The sequence below is a fragment of the Peromyscus eremicus genome, chromosome 10 (genome assembly GCF_949786415.1).
Source record: "Peromyscus eremicus chromosome 10, PerEre_H2_v1, whole genome shotgun sequence".
Taxonomy (NCBI): domain Eukaryota; kingdom Metazoa; phylum Chordata; class Mammalia; order Rodentia; family Cricetidae; genus Peromyscus; species Peromyscus eremicus.
In genome coordinates, this window is record NC_081426.1 from 64429652 (window position 1) to 64450156 (window position 20505).

A 20505-nucleotide genomic window follows, 5' to 3' on the forward strand; every position below is an offset into this window, starting at 1 on the left:
GAGAGGGAGATACCTGCTGGTTGAAAACAGGTAGGCGTGGAGGACAAGGGGGGTACGTAAGAAGCACCAAGCCTATTCGAAAATTCCCAGAGTAAACTTTAGCATAGATTCAGCGCAGAAGTCCAGCAGACAGGGTCCTGTGCCATAAAAGCCAGCGATGGAAGACTCCCGCAAATGGGCAGGACCCACAGATGCCAGCTAGCACAAAATCGTGAGCTCCCGGACAGCCAGAAGGGGGCACCTCAGCACAGATTCTACTCCAGTAAACTCCAGGAGCGGCTTCGGCAGCATCCACGCTGTGACCTCATAAGCCTTCTGGAACAGGTGTTTCTGGCCTGCACATTCACGCAACCCGGCCCACCCTACAGACACCCAGGACAGTGAAAGAGCCACGCCGGCAGTCAATGGGGGAGCATGAGCCTCCAACCAGCGGGCCAGGGGGCGTGGCTCGCTCCGATGCCACACCCAACCACTCTCATTGGCTAAGGCTGCCACGGGGGAGGAGCCAGCGCACACCCTGGGCGGAGCCAGCGCACACCCTGGGCGGAGCCCGAAGCTCCGCCGTGGGTCCCGGGGTACAGGTGCGTGAGAAACTAGTGCCAGCGCCGAGGAAGCCCGGTCCCCAGGCCATGGGGGGTCAGCTGAGGCTGCCACCGGGGGAGCCCTGCCGAGAAGGTGAGTGTCAGGCCTGGTGGCGGGAGAGTGGGGATATCTGTCACTGTCACTTAGGTCGCTGGGAGCCCAGATGCGCCGTCTCAAGATACAACTAGATCCGAAGAAAATGTGCGGGTTCTTGACGCGGTCCCCTCGTCCTTCGGGGTTCCCGCCGTTCACTCGGCTGCCCCACCAGCCGGACAGTAAATACTGAGCTGTGCCCATCACACTCCAGGCTCTGGGGGGAAGCCCAAATGGGAGGGAGGCAGGACAGACGGGACACCCATTTGGTCTCCGGGCTGGCCCGTGTCAATTACGTAGTGCTGAATGTGTGGCGGGGAAACTCGGGATGCTAAGGGCAAACTCCCGGGTTTGGTCGGGGAGGAAGTTTCCTCTGACTCAGCCTCAATTCCAGAGTCCGTGGTCCACGCCACCTGCCCGGCAGAGGGCGAGCCGGGGATCCCGTGGGCCTCCCACGCTGCGCCCTTCGCGGACTGCGCCTGGGTCCCCAGTACAGCCGGGCGGGTGCCAGGCGTGGCTGCTCTGCCTTCGGAATGAAACATCTCCCACCCGAACTAGGAGTATGACTAGAGAGACTACTCAAACAGGGAACTGGGCGTGCCCTTTGGTAAATTCTTCCTGCGGACCGCGCTGGGATTTACGGCCCCCATCTTACCCTGTAAAATCCCTGGGCCCTTGCCCTCTCTGCCAGATGTTCACACATCCGCTGGGCTTCCTGCGGTCTCAACACAGAAGGTGAGCGTAAACTGGGATGAAAACAGAGAAAAGGAGTGAGGCAGTCTTGGGAAGTGTGCATTGCAAATGAAATTATTTTTTACAGTGTCAGGGCAAAGGCCATTTCTAATCTACTTGCCAACGACTCAAAGAGAATGAAGGCAGAGAGCAGTCTAGTACAAACCGCCCCTTTCAGAAGGCAACATTCTTCGTATACTTTCGTCTCATCTTCTCCTGTGTGTAGCTTAACTATAGGAGGATGGAAAGAGAAGGAAGGAGAGAAAGAGAGGGAGGAACTCATCAAAACACAGCTAGTGAGAAAGGGGAGGGACATGTAAAAGAAAAGTTCGCAATAACTCACAAACTATCCCCAAAATGAGATGGGTGGTCCCTAAGGCAGCTGAGTCTAGGGTTATTTCCTAGACAGCCATGTTGTAGTTAGTCCCCTTTCTGAGTAACTCTGAAGCCACAAAGTCATTTCGGCACTAATGTACCCTGCCCTTGTTTGCTCAGGGATCTGTACATAGATTGCACCCACTCATTTGACCTCTGGATATTTTTCCTGCTTTACTCATGCATTTAGTAACAACAAGAGATACTGAAGCTCTGTTTCACCTCCGTGATTAATCGTGGGGGAAGTTGCTGGGAAAGAAGGAAGAGGTTAACCCGTGTTTTACAGGAGTATGAGAAGACTAGGCTTCAGCCTGAGTCCTCTGGGCTCTTTCTTTATCTCTAAAGTGTCAAGAGATCTTATTGTTCACAGTCAAAGTAGGTGCAGGTGTGATAACACAGGAAACCCACAGGGCAGTGCCTGATGGGGCTTAGATGGAGTCTGTTTCTCTCGCTGATTCATTTGAGGTGATAAACAAGGGTTCTGTGAGCCAAGCACTTGTCTAGGTCCTAGGAAAGGGTTGTCATCAGTCTGGCCCTTGACTCTAGAACTCCCACGCAGTTTACTACCCTAGTAACAGGCAGTCCCCAAGAAGCAAATGACCCGATAACGTACCCGATAATGTGGTGGCAAAGTCTAAGATGCACTGAAGGTGTGGGTGGTCTTGCAGACTGGGTGGCCCAGACCCTAGACCAAATGACAAGCCAATCATAGAGTCTGAAAATAAAGTAGTTCCATTAGATGCCCACAAAGAAAAAATTACAGTAGTACTTTGATTTCAATTTTTAAATCATGACTGAATACTTCAAAAGACCTTATAACCCCAAATTATTTCAAAATAAAAAAAAAAACAAACAAATACATGTAAAGAATTTTTTATCATTTGGTTTTCAGCGCTGTTTGTAGTGTTCTAACCGAACTCAAATCAAATTCAACAGCCAATAGCGTTTTATTAACAATGGACATGCGGCCCCGTGAAAACAGAATACAAAAACTGCAGCCATTCCCTGGGACACTCCAACTTCATAAGCGTTTTCTGTCAGGGACTGTGAAGGTGATGTTATGGTGGCCTAGAGGATAAAAACACTTGACTACCAAAAGGACGTCAGTACATTCTCATATCCGAGGAGCTCTCCGCTGACTTGGGGTTGGAAAAGCAAGCTTCAGGCAGAGAGGAATCCGGGGTTGTCAAAATTTTCTTTCGTAGAGTGAGCCACTTTTCCCAGGCTACAGCTGGACAAGAGAAAAATGCCTGTGTTTAGAATCGATGCTTTCTGTTTTCCCGACCTGAGTATCTTCGGTTTTAAGAAGAGGGAATCAGGAGCTAGAGCGAAGGCTCAGTGGTCAAGCCCACTGAGGGCTCTTTGGGAAGGCGCGATTTTGATTGCAGCATCTACAAGGCAGTTCGCACTCCCCTGTAACTCCACTTCCAGGGCATCTAACCCCTTCTTCTTCCCTCCGAGGCTACCAGGCATGTATGGCGTGCACAGACAAACATGCAGGCCAAACACCCACATACTTGAGATAAAAATAACTTAAAAAATTGTAAGAACGGGCAATTGAGGAATTGTGACTCTGAGAACTGACCGTATCTTCCTCTTCTGCTTCCACATTGGTAGATAATCTTGAAAAGTCAAAACGTTCATATAAAACAGATCCATTCACTCCTGCAAAACTAAATTCTGAAGTTTTATTTTCTGTTTTACAGATATAGAAACTGAACTAGAGAATTTTTTAAAAAAAGATGTATTTATTATTATGTATACAGTGTTCTGCCTGGACACCAGAAGAGGGTGCCAGATCTCACTATAGATGGTTGTGAGCCACCTTGTGGTTGCTGGGAATTGAACTCAGGACCTTTGGAAGAGCAGCCAGTGCTCTTTTAAGACCTCTGAACCATCTCTCCAGCCCTGAACTAGAGAATTTAATATGGCTACAGGGTCCGTGTTAAACTAAACATGCTATTATTGGGGCCTGTATTTCACTTGAAAGTGCATGCAGTCCATTGAGAGGTGCACCCTTCCTGTTTCACATTGCAGCCCGTATTTCAGTATGGCAAGACGGAGGAATGGGGACGTTGGGAGATAACTGGTCGTAGGTCCAAGGTCTTCATGCAGGGGATTACAGCCTAAGCATCCTTCATTCAAAATGCTTAGAATCAGAAGTAGTTCCAATTTCAGACGTTTGGGGATCGGAGAAATATTTACATATATGTAGTATGTAGACAAATTTCTTTCTTTCTTCCTTCCTTTTTTTTTTTTTTTTTTTAGACAGGGTTTCTCTGTGTAGTTTTGCACCTTTCCTGGATCTCGCTCTGTAGACCAGGCTGGCCTCGAACTCACAGAGATCCTCCTGGCTCTGCCTCCCGAGTGCTGGGATTAAAGGCATGTTCCACCACCGCCCGGCTAGATGAATTTCTAAACAGTCTTATTAAATAAGAAACACAGAGCCAAATACAGAGGTGCAAGCCATAGAGATCAGAGCAATAGCTACCAACTAACCTTAGCTTACCACATCACTGTAGCTTCCCAAGAGAACTTCTTCCTGTCTAACCTGTGCCTTTATTGCCTTCCTGTTCTGCCTTCTCATTGGCTCTAAGTCCAGCCACATCACTTCCCCGTCACTGCCTGTCTATACAGACCTCCAGGTCTCTATGGTTGGTACTGGAATTAAAGATGTGTGTCACCACGCTTGGCTGTGTCCTTGACCACACAGAGAGACTGCCTGCCATGTGATCAGATAAAGGGCGTGTGCTAACACCACCTGACTTCTGTTTATGGCTAGCTATGACCCTGATCTCCAGACAAACTTTATTTATTAACATACAAATAATATATCACATTTCAGCACAAATAAAATATTACCACACATGTACATAATGAGATATCTTGGGAATGGGACCCAAGTCTAAACAATAAGTTCACACACGTTTCCTATAAAAATCATACATGTTTTCTGAGGATAATTTTATACAGTATTTAAAAATATTTTTCTAGATAAAACTGAGTTTCCTGATGTGGAATTTTCCACTAATGTCCTATGAGTGCTCAAAAGCTTCATGTTTTCTAGTGTTTGGGATTTTTGGATGATGGATGTCCAGCCTGTAGTGCCCCAAATCTCACCCTACAGAGAAGAGGAGGTTGTCACCAGAATGTCACCAGGAGCCCAACCACGGAGCCAGGCTGACTTCAGACTTGCAGCCTCCAGGGCTATAGAAAGTAACTGCTGTTTAGACATCAACACAGGCTCTACTTGGTTATTCCAGCTGGAACTAACAAGGTGCCCTACCCCTTCCATGGCCCCGAGACGTGATGTGGTCTTAGAATTTCTACACATTACTCTGTCAAAAAAGTACACGTGATGGGCATTTCTCAAAACCCATCATATGATCAGTTTTTATTAAGACAATTTGATTTTCTGTATACAATATGACTGCTTATCAAATGCTCTGAAAGAAATTTCCTCAATATCTTAAAAAGAAAACTAAGACAAGGTTTTTTTGTTTTGTTTTGTTTTTTGTTTGTTTGTTTGTTTGTTTCCTAAGTCCTAAAGATTTCCTAAGGGCCAAAATTAAGCACTACTTAAAAACAAAATAAAACTCTCCATTAAAAGTTGTATAGAAAACAGTGATGTCCATTATTGAGCCTAATCTTTAGTATGAACTATAAGTGATTGTTTTTAAAATCCTTAACGTGCATGCAAGGTTACTGGAATGTTTCTTAATTTCCTTTCCTGCATTTTCATTTCAAATTATTTATTTATTCATTTATTCATTTTTAATGTTTTTGAGATAGGGTGTCTCACTACATAGTTTTTGGCTGGCTTGGAACTCAAAATGTGCACCAGATTGACCTTGAATTTAGAGATTCACCGGCCTCTGCCCCTGAGTCCTGAGGTTAAAGGCTTGTACCACCATGCTGGCTGCCTCTCCCCTGCCCCCCAGAGGATTTAACCCTTAGCAATTGGGTGACCTTTCTTACTGATGGTGAAGTGTGAGAACAGCAGTTATGGAAACCCCAGGGCCAGCAGTCCTGTGACATGGCCCTCCCACAGGCCACTTGAAGAAGACCTTGTTTCAAGATAGAGCTTTTAAACCGGTGGCATCCTCTCATCTCCATTTTGAAGGGTTTGTTGATGCACCTGCTGCTTTGGTTTTTTTCATTGCAGTTTATTTGTTTTTGAAGTGCTTGGGGATTAAACCTAAGGTCTCCCCCATGCCAGGCAAGCATGTGCCTCTGGGCTACACCCTCTTCGCTCAATTCTGTTTTCTTCATTGAAATTATGGGCATCGTACCCAGCTGCATGAGAGTTTACATGTATGTACATCTGTCCGCTGTGAAGTGACGTCCAAACGTGTGCTGTTCTTTCTCATTGTGTTCCACGTGTGTTCTGATTTATGTCTAGCCTTTATTCTGTTCCAAATCAGTTTAAGTGATTTATCCTTCCTGTCTGTCTCCTCCATTTATTCTTGTTTGCTTGTGCTTCCGCTAAAGTCGCCTGCTCTGCAGGAGCAGCAGCTTGTCCGCCGGCCCTGTTGACCTGCCTCACCAGTTCACAGGGGAGCTGACTGCGCATGAACAAATAGATGGCTAGCGCGGCCTATTGGGTGCTACGGGCTCAACAGCTGTTTGGTTGAGCAAATCCCTAACTGTATGGATCTGCAAAATGTTACAAAGACATAAGCTGTGAGGAGAAGTGTGATTGATTGGGAGCATTAAGTAGGATAATTTGCTGAGGGGGAATTGCAAGTTTCTTTTGATTGGGACTGCAGAGAACGGCTGTCTAAGGAAGTGTGTTGGGGATGTGTGTAACTGAGCTCGTGCTCCGCCACTGAGCTATACCCGCAAACCCAGGAGGAGGCATTTCGGTGCCAAGAAGCTGCTGGCTATGTGTGCCAGCACTCTGGAATGGGCCAGATAGTGGCCACTATAAAAGCTGTAAGGTGAAGAGGAACTAGTCTAAGACAACTAAAGAGGAGACAGCTGGACCTGTGTTCAACAGACAGAGGAAGCGGGCCCACGAGTCTGTGGACTATAGGGCAGGTGCACTTACTCTTTGAAAGAGGAACGACAGGGTGGGACCGTCTTTTCCACCCGCTCAGTTCACCCGAACTTGCCCTAACGGCCCTGAGACCACATCTCCTTCCATCTCCCTCCAGTCTGTCGCTCCACCCAGCTGCCTATACAGTCCCTTTACCCTTCCAAACACACTTCTGTCTCCGGTTTTTGCTTTTACATGTAGCAGAGTTTTCTACCTAATCTTGTTTTTAAATATACATATGTGTGCACCTTTATTGCTTTTCTTGGCATTTCAACATATTGCACAGTTCATTTCTCTGTCTTTCCCATTAGAATACAAGACAGTGAGAATGTTGTTACATTCTCTGCTGTACCCCCAGCTTCTAAAAGATTCATGGCAGCTAAAAGACATAATAAAAAAATTGGATGAGTGAGTGAAAGTATAATTTGTGCTGTTTGAGGAATGGGTGGGAGGGAGAGCCATACAATACAGGGTCAGAGTTGAGCAAGTTCCACAACACAAGAAGTTTTAAATTTTAGGGTTGGGAGGAATTGAGGCTTTGTTATAACTGGGATGGAAAACTGTGCTCGAATCAGTGAGATCAAGCAAGGGAGGTGTTATCTGGCTGGCAGTGACTCGAGTCTGGAGAGTGAATTGTGGTGGACAGAAAGATTTCATTCAGATTTTCTACAACAATGAGATGGGTAGCTGTACTCTACTCCTGCAGATGTGTCTGCAAGTCAACTGAGGGTAGACCAGACTGGGTTCCTGCTTCAGGCTGCGTATCTGCCTGGGACTGGTTCTCAGGTCTTCCTTGTGTTTTCTTCATGAGTGGGACTCAGGCCAGAAGGCCAGCAGCAGCTCTGAGAATTACAGATGTGCAAGAGAGTAAACTCAGGCTAAGGATATTGCTCCTTTGGTGGAGTACTTACTTACCAAGTACACACGCAGCCCTGGGCTTGGTCCCAAACACCACGTAAACCAGGTGTGATGGTGCATGTCTGTAATCCCATCATTTGGAAGGTGGATATAGAGAACCAGAAGCTCATGGTCACTCTTGCTTACATAGCAAGTTCAAGGCCAACCTGGAGTATATGAGACCTCTGAGGGAAGAAGACATAGTGAGGGGATGGATGGTAAGGAAGCTGAAGCTTGAATCCATGTCACCTCTGCTGAACTCTCAACATCAGCGGCAGAGATAATCAACAGAGAGAAGCGGTTTATAAAGAGGAACGACACATTGTGTCTCGTCATTTTGGAAGGTCCAGTCTGGGACTTTTTATCCCATTGCTTTGAAGCTGTGGTGAGGCAGCACACCACAGTGGGAGCCTATAGCAGGAGAAAACTGCCTCCCTCATCATGGGAGGAGGGAAAAGTGAAAGAAGAGTTTCCCAATAGGCCACACCTCCAGTGACTCAAAGGACCGCCCTACTAGAGCCCAGCTCTGGCAGCGCCACTGTCTCCCCATAGTACCACCCTGGGGACGAGGCTTTTCGTGGGCATTTAACATCCAAACCACACCAGGGGAAGAACTTTATGCCAACAATGGGAAGGCTAAGGAGTGACTAATCAACACAGAAGACTAGATGGGGAGACGAGGCTATCTCAACCTGGGAATGCATGGCTGTGATTCTCAAGTTCAAATGTAGCTTTGCTCAACCATAGACTCTCTAGAAATCAGATAGCCTGTCATAAACTGTACAATTAAATGGTTCTCTAGAGACAGCGTTTTGAGAGATGAAAGCATTTCACCTTTGTATGAACATTTAGATTTTACTGGCTTTACTTATATGTTATATTTATAATTTTCTGAAATAATAAGGTTGACCTGGGTTACATGGCTGGGCCGTTTGCAGTTACACATCTTTGGTGCTGTAGCAAGGAATTCACCACTTTAAGGAGAGAAACATTAAAGAGAGTCCAGGGTAGGTGTCATCTATAAGGAGTAATATTTTATTTCTTAAATTGTGTGGTTGATTCATTGACAAAGTTCAAGTATTATTCTTTTTGACAAATGACACACATCTCCTAACTAATTTTTACTTAATATTTTGAAAATAACATCAAAGAAATTGAGCAAGCTCTCTGGTGGTACACATTTGTAGTCACTTTCAAAGTGACTGGCAGGGTCTATTACAATTTTTCAGTGACTTTTATAGACTTTCAATGTTGAGTAAAGTCCACATTCAACTCCTTGAATAGTGAATGACTTTGTGTCCTGGGATCTTGAGACACCTACTCTGATTAGAGATAGCTTTGAATCCTCTAACATCCTCTAGGGTCTCTACCCACACATTGTGCCCCACCCCCTATTCCCTGTGCCCTGGGCACCTCCACACCCCCATTCTCTCTCCTTCCTTCTGTCACAGCCTCTGTGGGCTTTCCTCCCTGAATACACTCCCAAAACGTAAAACGATTGAAGTTCTAAGATCAGTAACCAAGCAAGATTTTTTATTTTTTCTCCTGTCATAAACCCCCCAGCCTTCATGTCTGCCACTTCCACAGAGAACTTGGAAAATGCAACCAAAAATTATTTGCGTTCCCTTGGCACCGCTGTCCCCACACCCCCTAAAGTGTAGGATCTGTTTTTGCTCCGTCAGCTACTTAGAAGGCATATTGTTGTGCTGGAATGAGGTCCGCCCACCCTGATCTCATGGATGAAGCTCTGGAATGGTTATGTTAGCTGCAGACTGAAGGACAGGAATGTGTTCATTGGGAAGTTACGTTCCACGTTGTTTTCTCGGGAATGAACACCATCAGAACTGTAACCAGCAAAAATGTTTCCTGCTCACTGCCTGTTTGTTTGGGGTTTGTTGTTTCTTTGGTTGGCTATTTTGTTTTTTGTTTTATTTTGTTCCGTTGTCCCTCCTGTGATCCAGGCCGGCCCCCAAATTGTGAGCTGAACTCCCAAGTGCCCTAATTACTCGAGAGTGCCACCACTCTCAATGGGATGGGATGCCCCCAGAAGAATGCCGAGTCCTGGCTACTTTGAACATTTGCAGTTGTTCTTTTAAAACAACATTCTAGAACATTTCTAATAATGTTATTCCTTGAAATATTTAAGAGTTTTGACTCAGAATCTGTTCAAGTGACAGACTATTAAAAGTTTCTTATATTGTGTAAAATGTTTCCATTTCATGTTTCAGAGCTTAGCCTAAAAGGCCCAATGCACAGAATGGGTTTGTTCCTGTGGGTTTACATTCTTGCTTCAGTCTTATTATTTATAAAGCCTACTGATGTTTAATTCATTTTTCCACAAAATTCTGAATTAATTAAACTGAAAAATGATTTTCTCTGGGCAAAGTGGCATGCAAAATTAAAGTTTAATGCCTTTTCTGGAATGCACAGTTCATAACCCACAAATGGCTCAGCTAAATTTCCTATAATAGGGTAGTTTATAGGCCAGTGGCGTCGCCACAGCCTTCTCTACGTTTCTATGCCGAAAGCCCTGCTTTCTGAGAGACAGTCTGATCGTGAGTGCGGTGGATGGGGGTGGGGTGGGCTGTGGTGAACTGTGGAACGCAAGCCAGGTCTACACAAACACTCACACTTCCAACAGGCTGCTGCTTCCTCACTGTAACCAAGATCCACATGATGCCAGGCCGTTCAGTTGATCAGAGGATCCTAGACTTTCACGTGAAATCTCTCCTCTTTGAACAATGACAACTAAGCAATTTTTAAATCATTTTAAGAATGTGTGCAAGCTATATTGAGAGTGTCTATAGGGCTGAGCTGTGGTGGCCCATGCCTTAAACCCCAGCACCAATCCCTGCACTCGGGAGGCAGAGGCAGGCAGATCTCTGAGTTGGAGGCTAGCCTGGTCTACAGAGTGAGTTCCAGGACAGCCAGGACTAAACAGAGAAACCCTGCCTCGAAAGAAAAAAAGGGGGAGAAAAGAAAGAAAGAAAGAAAGAAAGGAAGGAAGGAAGAAAGAAAGAAAGGAAGAAAGAAAGAAAGGGAGAAAGAAAGAAAGAAAGAAAAGAAAGAAAGAAAGAAAGGAAGGAAGGAAGGAAGTGTCTATAGGCCTGTGTACCATCTCTTAGGGAGTTCCCTGCTTACAGTAAAAATGCGTTTCCGTCCACTCAAGCCTCTCTTTTGCAGAAAGGAATAAGTTGTTACGCAGCTCCCTCGCATTTTTAACATCTCTTCCTCCTCCTCTTTTTTACCAGGTCACGTGCTGTCTCTGGTCTGTTCAAACTCTTCCCAGGCTTCCTGTGAGATCACAAGCGTGTCACAGCTGCTGCCTTCTCCTGCCCTCTACACGAACCTGACTTCCACTGTCACCAACCTCAGTATTTCTGCAAATGTCGAAAACAAATACAGTCTCTATGGGGGCTTGGCACTGGCCATCAGCTCCAGCATTTTTATTGGTTCAAGTTTCATACTCAAAAAGAAGGGTCTCTTGCAACTGGCCAACAAGGGCATCACTAGAGCAGGTAAGAAACGCAGTCAACAGGCAAAGTCTCCACTCGAGTTCTTGAGCACGTTCCTTCCTCTCTACCCAAAAAGCTTTCCCCTTTGCCCAGAACTCTCTACCCCTGCCTTTTGTCTAGTTGACTCATGGCTTTGAATTCTGTCGTAGTCTATCTTCCTAGAATGACCTCCCTCAATTTCTGTCATTGAACTGAACAGTTTCCTTCATTGCCTCTAAGGTATTGCATTATTGTTCATTTTAGTCATCAGGTTTACTTGTTGACTAGCAGACTCATTAACCATGCACTCAGCAGTGGTTAGCACCCACCAAATATTTGTGGAGTCAATGAATGAGTAGTGGTAGAATTATACTGCTATTTATAGGGACATTCCAGATGCCAAGTAGCCTGTTTGATTGCATTAGCCACACATTTATATTCATTTTCATGAACTATAATAGCACAAGAAACTTAAATATTTTTTCCAGGGTCACCATGGAAAAATAAACGACTATTAGGTAAACAAGTTCTGAAGGAGTAGTGAGAGAGCAGCTTTGCTCCATCAGAAAATACACTATACTTTGGTCTTAATGAGAACAATTTGGTACTGGAATTAAAACAAATAGTAAGGGATTGTTGAAAATGTCTAGGTAGAACAGTGTGGAGGCCCACAAAGGTTCCTAGTGAGAGCTGAGCTTGCTTTACCCAGCAGGGCTGCATTACAGGATTGCTTGACCACGTGGTTACTAGGTGATTGGAAGGGTCCACACTTGGTTGTGCTAAGGGGAGGTCTTTGCTCCACCCCTTCGAATTCCTATAAAAAGCCGGGCAGTGGTGGGGCACACCTTTAATCCCAGCACTTGGGAGGCAGAGGCGGGTGGATCTCTGGGATCTCGAGGCCAGCCTGGTCTACAGAGTGAGTTCCAGGAAAGGAGCAAAGCTACACAGAGAGACACTGTCTTGAAAAACAAAAAACAAACAAACAAACAAACAAAGAGCCCTTTAGAAGAGACAGTGAGGGCCCGTGGATAAGGATCCAGGCCCTCCCAAGGCTATCCTGTATTTTAATCTGTTTCTCTCTCCCTTCTATATTTCTATCTAAATATTTCTCACTTCTCCCTCCTTAAGAGTACCCTGGGGAAAATGTGGGAGCAGGTCTCCCACAGAACAGATTACATATAGAAGCTAATATGTAATTTTAAAAAGTCGTATTTCAGACCAGTGAAGAAAAATGAATTATTCAACTAAAAATATTGAGACAAATTGGGAATAAGTAGAGGGGAAAAAATGTGAGAGTTCCACTTTTTACCATTCTGCAAAATACACTCCAGATTCTTTGAACTTGAAATAACTTTTAACCCCAAAGAAAGCCTTCTTAAGCATGAATCTATTCTGTGTAAAGGAAGACTATATTCTGTGTAACTTAAGAGATTCTCTGAGTGGAGAATAAAGAATTCAGAATTTATAATACCCATACCTGTATTGCCTACTAACATCGTTAGTGACCCTGATGATAATACAATTTTATACAAGTCAAAGGAACTTTCTCGGGAGTCAGGGTACCAGAAAGCTTGAAATGACCTTGGGAAGAACCAAGTAAGTGTCCTCAGAGAGGACAGTTGCCCAGGTGACCAGAAGCCTAGCCTTCTCCCGCATGCTCGACACCTTCCCTAGGAGTCAGCTCTTCTGCCCTTATCTCCTGAGGAGAGGACCTGATTTTTGTTCTCTTGGTATTTTCCAGGGCAAGGTGGACATTCTTACCTCAAGGAATGGGTGTGGTGGGCAGGACTTCTGTCGAGTAAGTATGAAACTCAGGAGTTTTCAGACTCAGCTACTCTCCCCTCCTGTGGAGGATGGAACTGGGTCTGGAAATGACTGTGGTGACACCGCATATTGCCTACGTAACTATGTACAGGTTGCTTCATTCCTCTGACACCTGTTCTGTGCTTTCACAGAAGGCAGAGGAAGAAGTTAGTGTTTCAAATATATTTTACTACAAACATCTCCTATTTCCCGTGAGAACTGAGAACTATCTTCCCTTCTGTATCTTCTGATTCTTTTTTAAAGTTATTTATTTATATATTAAGTGTATGCCTGTTTTATTTATTTATATATTAAGTGTATGCCTGTTTTATTTATTTATATATATAGTATATGCCTGTTTTATTTATTTATATATATATATTGTATGCCTGTTTTATTTATTTATATATATATATATATTGTATGCCTGTTTTATTTATTTATATATATAGTGTATGCCTGTTTTATTTATTTATTTATATATTAAGTGTATGTCTGTTTTATTTATATATTAAGTGTATGTCTGTTTTATTTATTTATTTATATATTAAGTGTATGCCTGTTTTATTTATTTATATATATAGTGTATGCCCGTTTTATTTATTTATATATATAGTGTATGCCCGTTTTATTTATTTATATATATAGTGTATGCCCGTTTTATTTATTTATATATATAGTATATGCCTGTTTTATTTATTTATATATATATATTGTATGCCTGTTTTATTTATTTATATATATATATATATTGTATGCCTGTTTTATTTATTTATATATATATATTGTATGCCTGTTTTATTTATTTATATATATAGTGTATGCCTGTTTTATTTATTTATTTATATATTAAGTGTATGTCTGTTTTATTTATTTATTTATATATTAAGTGTATGTCTGTTTTATTTATTTATTTATATATTATGTGTATGCCTGTTTTATTTATATAAATAGATAGATAGATAATAGATAGATATGGTATATGCCTGTTTTGCCTGTATTGCTCTGTGCACAATGTGCATGTAGTACATGAGGAGGCCAGAAGAGGGCACCAGATCTGGAGTTACAGATAATTATGAACCCTACATGGGTGGTGGAATTGAACCTAGGTCCTCTGGTGGGTCCTCTAGAGGAGTAGCCAGTGTTCTTAACCTCTGAGCCATCTCTCCAGCCCTTCTTCTGAGTTCTTTGTTTATTTGTTTTTTGTTTTTCGAGACAGGTTTCTCTGTGTAACCGTCTTGGCTGTCCTGGAACTCTCTTTGTAGACCAGGCTGGCCTCAAACTCACAGAGATCCGCCTCTCAAACCCTGGGATTAAAGGCGTGTGCCACCACCTCCTAGCCTTCTTCTGAGTTCTTAACTAGACTTTGTGGCTATCCTGGCTGCACAATCTCTTGGAAATGGGTGCGTCTTCCTTATCGGGACCAAACATGGATTCATTAAAGGATTCTTGGACTGTTGATACTGGGGTAATGTGTATGGCTACATTTACAATATCATGTATACCAAGCAAAAAAGCTTGTGATAGTACAGATGGAAACATGCATTAGAGGTGCTATCTGGCTATCAGCATATGAAGTTAAGATTTGCCTAGAACAACATCTATAAAATTGAAACTATGAACAATATAAAGGCATCAGAGGAAGTTGAATAGTCTGAAAAGGCTGCCCCAGCTCTTTTAAGGAGAGCAGTCTCCTAATTGCTATGTAAATTTAGTGTACCAGGCCTTTTCTTTTGGGCCACCAACCAGCTCTCAAATCATGACACAGAGACTTATTATTAGTTTTGAACGCTTGGCCTAACTTAGGCTTATTCCTGACTAGCTCTTTTAACTTAATCTGTTTCTCTTTATCTACCTTTTGCCTTGGGGCTTTTTGCTTTTCTTTACTCTATATGTCTTTCTTTCCTTCTTACTCCGTGGCTGTCTGGGTATCTAGGTGGTTGACCCCTGGCAACTCCTCTTTCTCCTTCTCTTTTCTCCTCTTCTCCTGAGCCCCTTTTTTTTCCTCCAGCCTAGATTTCTCCTCCTATTTATTCTATCTGCCTGCCAACCTTGCCTATCCCTCTCTGCCTAGCTATGGGCCACTCAGGTCTTTATTAGACCAATCAGGTGCCTTAGACAGGCAAGGTGAAACAAATGCAACACATCTTTACATCATTAAACACACATCCTTACATTGCTAAACCAATGCAGAATAAGCAAATGTAACGTATCTTTACATAAAGTAATATTCCACAGCATAAGCAAACATAACATATCTCTACATAGTTAAAGCGATATTCTGCAGCATAAACAAATGCAACACATGTTGACAAAGTTAAAGTAATTTCCACAACAATTTAGATCTTTTTTACGATGTTCTAACACTAGGTACTCCTGCAGTTTGAGTGTGGTAGCAAAGTAGACTATAGAGTATACGCTGCTGTCCCCTCTCTCCGCTGTGTGTTTACTTGACACAGTTGTACAGCGAGAAATACTACACTTTCTGGAGAAGTATCCCGCTGCAGTCTCTGAGAATAAACTGGCTTTCACACAAAAGCCAGCTCTTGGGGGGAATTTCCCTCACTCTGGAAGTTATTTGCAGTACACTACCCGGTGCAGATCTCATTTCTCAGATAACATTACATTCAGACATCCATCCTTAGCACTTTCCAACGGCTACTTAGATCTTCTTGAGCTCCTGAGACATCGTCACTTGCTTGTAGTTCCTCTCCAGTTCAGAGATTCCTGCCGTGGGCCTGTGGTGGGGATAACTGGATATGTGCCACCCAGACACCCGATCCCTATAAGCCCTTCTCATTGTATGAGATGCCTGATGTGACTGCCATGGCTAAATTGCAAATTCAGTCATTCTCAACTTACTCCGAAGCTACTGGATTCCAAATATGTTTTCACCGTACAAGTAGCTCGGCTCTCAGTGGAAAACCATGTACTAAGTACGTTCATTTCCTCAGCGTCGTCACGTTGCTCTCTCCAGGCAATCACGGTAGCTCTGCGTCTCATGACAGCATTCCTTTCCCATAGGGGGCAAGAAGTTAAATCATTGCCTTCAGGTAGGCCTCAGCGTCGTTGAGATAGACGTCAGCTGCTGTCATGAATCATTTGCCTAGCTCCTCTGATGAAGACCTTATCCCATCTGCTCACTGTTCTGCTTGCTTTCCAGTGGGAGCCGGAGAGGCCGCGAACTTTGCGGCCTATGCATTTGCACCTGCCACCTTGGTCACCCCCCTGGGGGCGCTGAGTGTTCTCATAAGGTAGGTGAACAACAGAGGCTTCTGTGGCTACTTCCCTATCATCAGCACACTTAAACCATGAGAAGTATTAAGCTAAGAAATCACTGCGTGGGCGCGCGCACGCACACATACACACACACACACACACACACAAAACCAACAACAACAACAAAAAATGCAACCTGAGCTCTCAAAGCACAGACAGTCCCAAATAATGTCTGGGACGCCTGAGAGCTTAGAGACAAGCCATATATAATATAGGCATAAAAGATTATTTCTTGGGCTAAGAATTGCTAACATGCAAACGGCCTTGAGTTTGATCCCCAGCAAAGAAAAAAAACTAATCTTGCCTCTTGAAAAAAAAATAACAATTTGAGAAAGCTACAAAAACAAAAAAATACAAAAGAAACAGGAGCGATATTTCCATGCTGTTAATAAGAAACAAGCAAAACAAAAAGAAAAAGAAAAGAAAGAAAGGAAAACCTGACGGGAGAGCTTGACTCACTACTGACAAGGTAATTGCCAATTCTATTTGTGATGATTCAGTGAAGCCTAGCCAGAGGGTTTTGGGTGTGTTTTATACCTCTCACCTGAGCAAACTGTGAACCTCCTTTGAATTTTTCTTGTTGCCATAGTTTAATGACATAGATTAATGCCAACAGTTAGCAGAAGGCTTTAATACGTCGTGTTTAAGCTAAATTTCAACTCTTGCTACAATCCCATCATTGCCTGCTGGGTGCCTGTGTTGGGTTCCCTGTGCTAGGGTTTCCTGTTTTATAGGATGTGGATGTCCTAGTTTGATCTGTTGCCGTGATAAAAGCATTACCAAAATCAGCTGCGGGAGGAGAGGGCTTCAGTTTGTATCTAGTCTCTCACTGAGGGAGGCCTGGGCCGGAGTCAGGGCCGGCCAGAACTGAAAGTAGAAACCCTGCGGAGACACTGCTTACTGACTTGCTCCCCACAACTTGTTTTCTTATACAACTCAGGAACACCTGTCCAGGGTTGCCACACTCCTAGCGGCCTGGGCCCTCCCATTAATCAATCATTAATCAAGAAAAGCCCACAGATCAGTCTGATGGAGGCAACTCCGCACTTGAGGCTCCCTCTCCTCAGACGAATCTAGTTTGTGACAAGTTAACAAAACCAACCAGCACCACGGGTCTGACTTTTCTGAGTCGGGCTGTGTTAGCATTCAGGTGAATGTGGTCCACGAGCTGTGAACTCTTTGTGTGCCTTGGCTACCATTTTGTTGTCTTTGTCTTTTTAGAGTCTGTGAATTGTCAGTATCTAGTAGAAAGCTTCTGACTAGGCCTATCTACTTCTTTCTGTCTTTATAGAATTGAGAGATTTAAATGAGTTAATGTGTAGAAAGCTGTCTGAAGACTTAAGACAAGTTTTCACTGGGGCTGCAGTCCCCCAAGTGACCACGAGAGGGCAACTCTGAGAAAGCACCTCGTAAATGCCCTCGGCCTTGAGGTCAAATGGCACCATTTATTGGAAATGGTAAGAAAGTAGGCTGGTGAGCCTCAGAGAGCCTCTTGGTGTAGCAGAAGGATGTCCTACTGTGGTGTCTATGGCAGTGCCAACCTTGAGCATTTTGAAAGCAAGCCATGACAAGCGAAGCGTTGGGAGCTTTAGATGGGCGGAAATATCCAGGCAGGGATGGACAGGAGAAAATGTTTTACTGTTTGACAATCTGGATAGTTGTACAGGTATGTGTTAGTTATGTACCAACTCTGAACAGAGTACCTGCTAGCTAGGTGTATATCTTTCTATCGTGTGTGTGTGTGTGTGTGTGTGTGTGTGTGTGTGTAAAATGAAGGTCAAAGGACAGCCTCAGGTGTCATTTCTCAGGCACTGTACACGTTCTATGTTGAGTCAAGGTCTCTCACTGACCTGGAGCTTGACAAATAGGTTAACTGGACAGCGAGCCCCCAATCCGTTAGTCTCTATCTCCTCAGCTCTGGGGTTTGAAAACTATGCACAACCACACTGGCTTTTTCACAAGGGTCTCAGTCATAAATCTCAGATGTTCATTCTCATGCAGCATGCACTTTACTGAATGACCCATCTCCCCAGGCTAGGATGTTTGTCTTTGAAACATCGTGGTCGCTTATATTCTAAATGTACAGGTTGGACGTCCCTGATTCAAAACTCAAAGCCAAGGTGATCCTCAATTGGAAACATTCTGAGCCTGCGTAGGATGCCATAAGTGACAAATTCCTTACCTGACCTCATGTGACAGATTACAGTCAAAACATGAGCGTATCAAACATATTGTGTAAAATTTCTTTCCGGTGAGCCTGTCAAGTCTACATGACGCACAGGCGAATCTTCTATTTAAGCCCAGGTTCTGTTCCTAAGAGCTCTCGTACATGCAAATAAGCCACAACCAAAACTCCTACTGTGCAACCATTTCAGGAGCCAAGCATTGCGGATGAGGGATGCTCACTTTTGCCAGTGAGCTATAAGAAACTTTTCATTGCAGTTGCTTTACGGGAGTCGACTGGAAGCTAATTCAGCTCTAAGAGGCAATGGGGAGACACCAGGAGTGTAGCATTTCTATGATATCTCCCGAGCTATACAAGTAGTAAACTACCGCTGCTTAACCACCATTGCTGAACTATGCATGTAAAGCTTTCCAGTGTCACCCAGCGCATTCTAGTTGGCTCTGTGGGGCGCAGAGCCACACGTGCCACAGTGTGACCTCTAAACTGCAGTGGAATCAGAGGGTACCTGAGCTGTGCCGATTTGATTTTTTTTCTCTCTCTCAACAGCGCAATATTGTCTTCCTATTTTTTAAATGAGCACTTGAACATTCACGGGAAAATAGGCTGCATTTTAAGCATACTGGGGTCAACTGTGATGGTTATCCATGCCCCCCAAGAGGAAGAAGTCACTTCTTTGCGTGAAATGGAAATGAAATTGAGAGATCCAGGTCAGTGGTTCAGCCTTCAAAACAAACAAAACCAAACAAAACCAAAAAAAAAAAAAGGAAGGCATACACCCCCCGAAGCCACTGCCTCTTTCCCTCATCGAGTGATGTATTTGGGCTTGGTTTGGTTTGGTTGGGTTTGTTGAGATAGGACCTCGCTATATAGCCCAGGATGGCCTTGAACTTACAGTCCTCTTTGTCAGCCTCCGGAGTACTGACCTTACCCATGCTCCACCATGCCCATTACCACAGGAAGTTTGTGTCGACACTGAAGGTACCCTGCAAGCCCGCTGTGGGCTGTAAGCCACAGTGAGAGTTGTTCATTATAACTTCTTCTGAGAAGTTAACAGTTCATTTTTGTGTCTGTGTGTCCTTGTCACACAGCAACAGAAAGAGATGAGGCCAGTGGAGACAAAAGATTTCTGATGAACCCAAATCCCTGCCCCTCTTCCTTAAGTAAAAATATAAAATGCTATACCTGGCCAGCCTTGTAGTGATACTGTGGAGATTCAAATGATATGTTTGTGAGTTGCTCTATGAATCACTAAGGAGCTGAGTGGTATTTATTCAACCCCTCATGTGTTCTAAATTCCTGTGATTTGAAATTGATGACTAACGGCACCTTGGAAAGGTTTGGTCTTGTCAGCATCTCCTGAGCCTGATTCTTTCTCCTCCTAACAGGCTTCATTTCCTTTGCCGTGATCGTCTCTGTGATCTCCTTGGTGCTGATTGTGATCGTGGCGCCCAGGAAAGGACAGACTAATATACTGGTCTACATCGCAATCTGTTCTTTGATAGGAGCGTTTTCAGTTTCTTCTGCCAAGGGCTTGGGAATTGCCATCAAGGAACTGCTAGAGTGGAAGCCTGTTTACAAGGATCCCCTGGTCTTCATTCTGTTGGCCGTGCTTATACTTTCCATAATGACACAGGTTAACTATCTCAACAAAGCCCTGGACACTTTCAACACCTCTCTGGTGACTCCCATTTATTACGTGTTCTTCACATCCATGGTGGTGACATGCTCTGCCATCTTGTTCCAGGAGTGGTATGGCATGAAAGCCAGAGATATCATTGGTACCCTGAGTGGGTTCTTCACCATCGTCAATGGCATCTTCCTCCTCCATGCCTTTAAAAACACTGACATCACCTGGAGTGAGCTCACATCCACTGCTAAGGAGGGCCTTTCTCCGAACGGCAGTCAGAACAGTTACGTTTTACTAAAGAATGCAGACTATTCAGCCGCGGTGTATGATGATGATGATGTCACCCTGTTTAGCAGGACTGAGGACCAAAGTCTCCATAAACTTTGAACTTCAACCAAGA

The 20505-nt window shown here is 44.0% G+C and overlaps 1 protein-coding gene across 1 annotated transcript; it reads left to right on the forward strand.

The window, feature by feature from the left end:
• The first annotated feature begins 371 nt into the window (after positions 1 to 371).
• Positions 372 to 20505, forward strand: Nipal1 (NIPA like domain containing 1). Its single transcript, XM_059275968.1, has 6 exons — positions 372 to 675; positions 10969 to 11235; positions 12953 to 13009; positions 16178 to 16268; positions 19025 to 19185; positions 19864 to 20505. The coding sequence occupies exons 1-6, from the start codon at positions 405 to 407 to the stop codon at positions 20490 to 20492; spliced, it is 1476 nt and encodes a 491-aa protein (XP_059131951.1). The 5' UTR covers positions 372 to 404; the 3' UTR covers positions 20493 to 20505.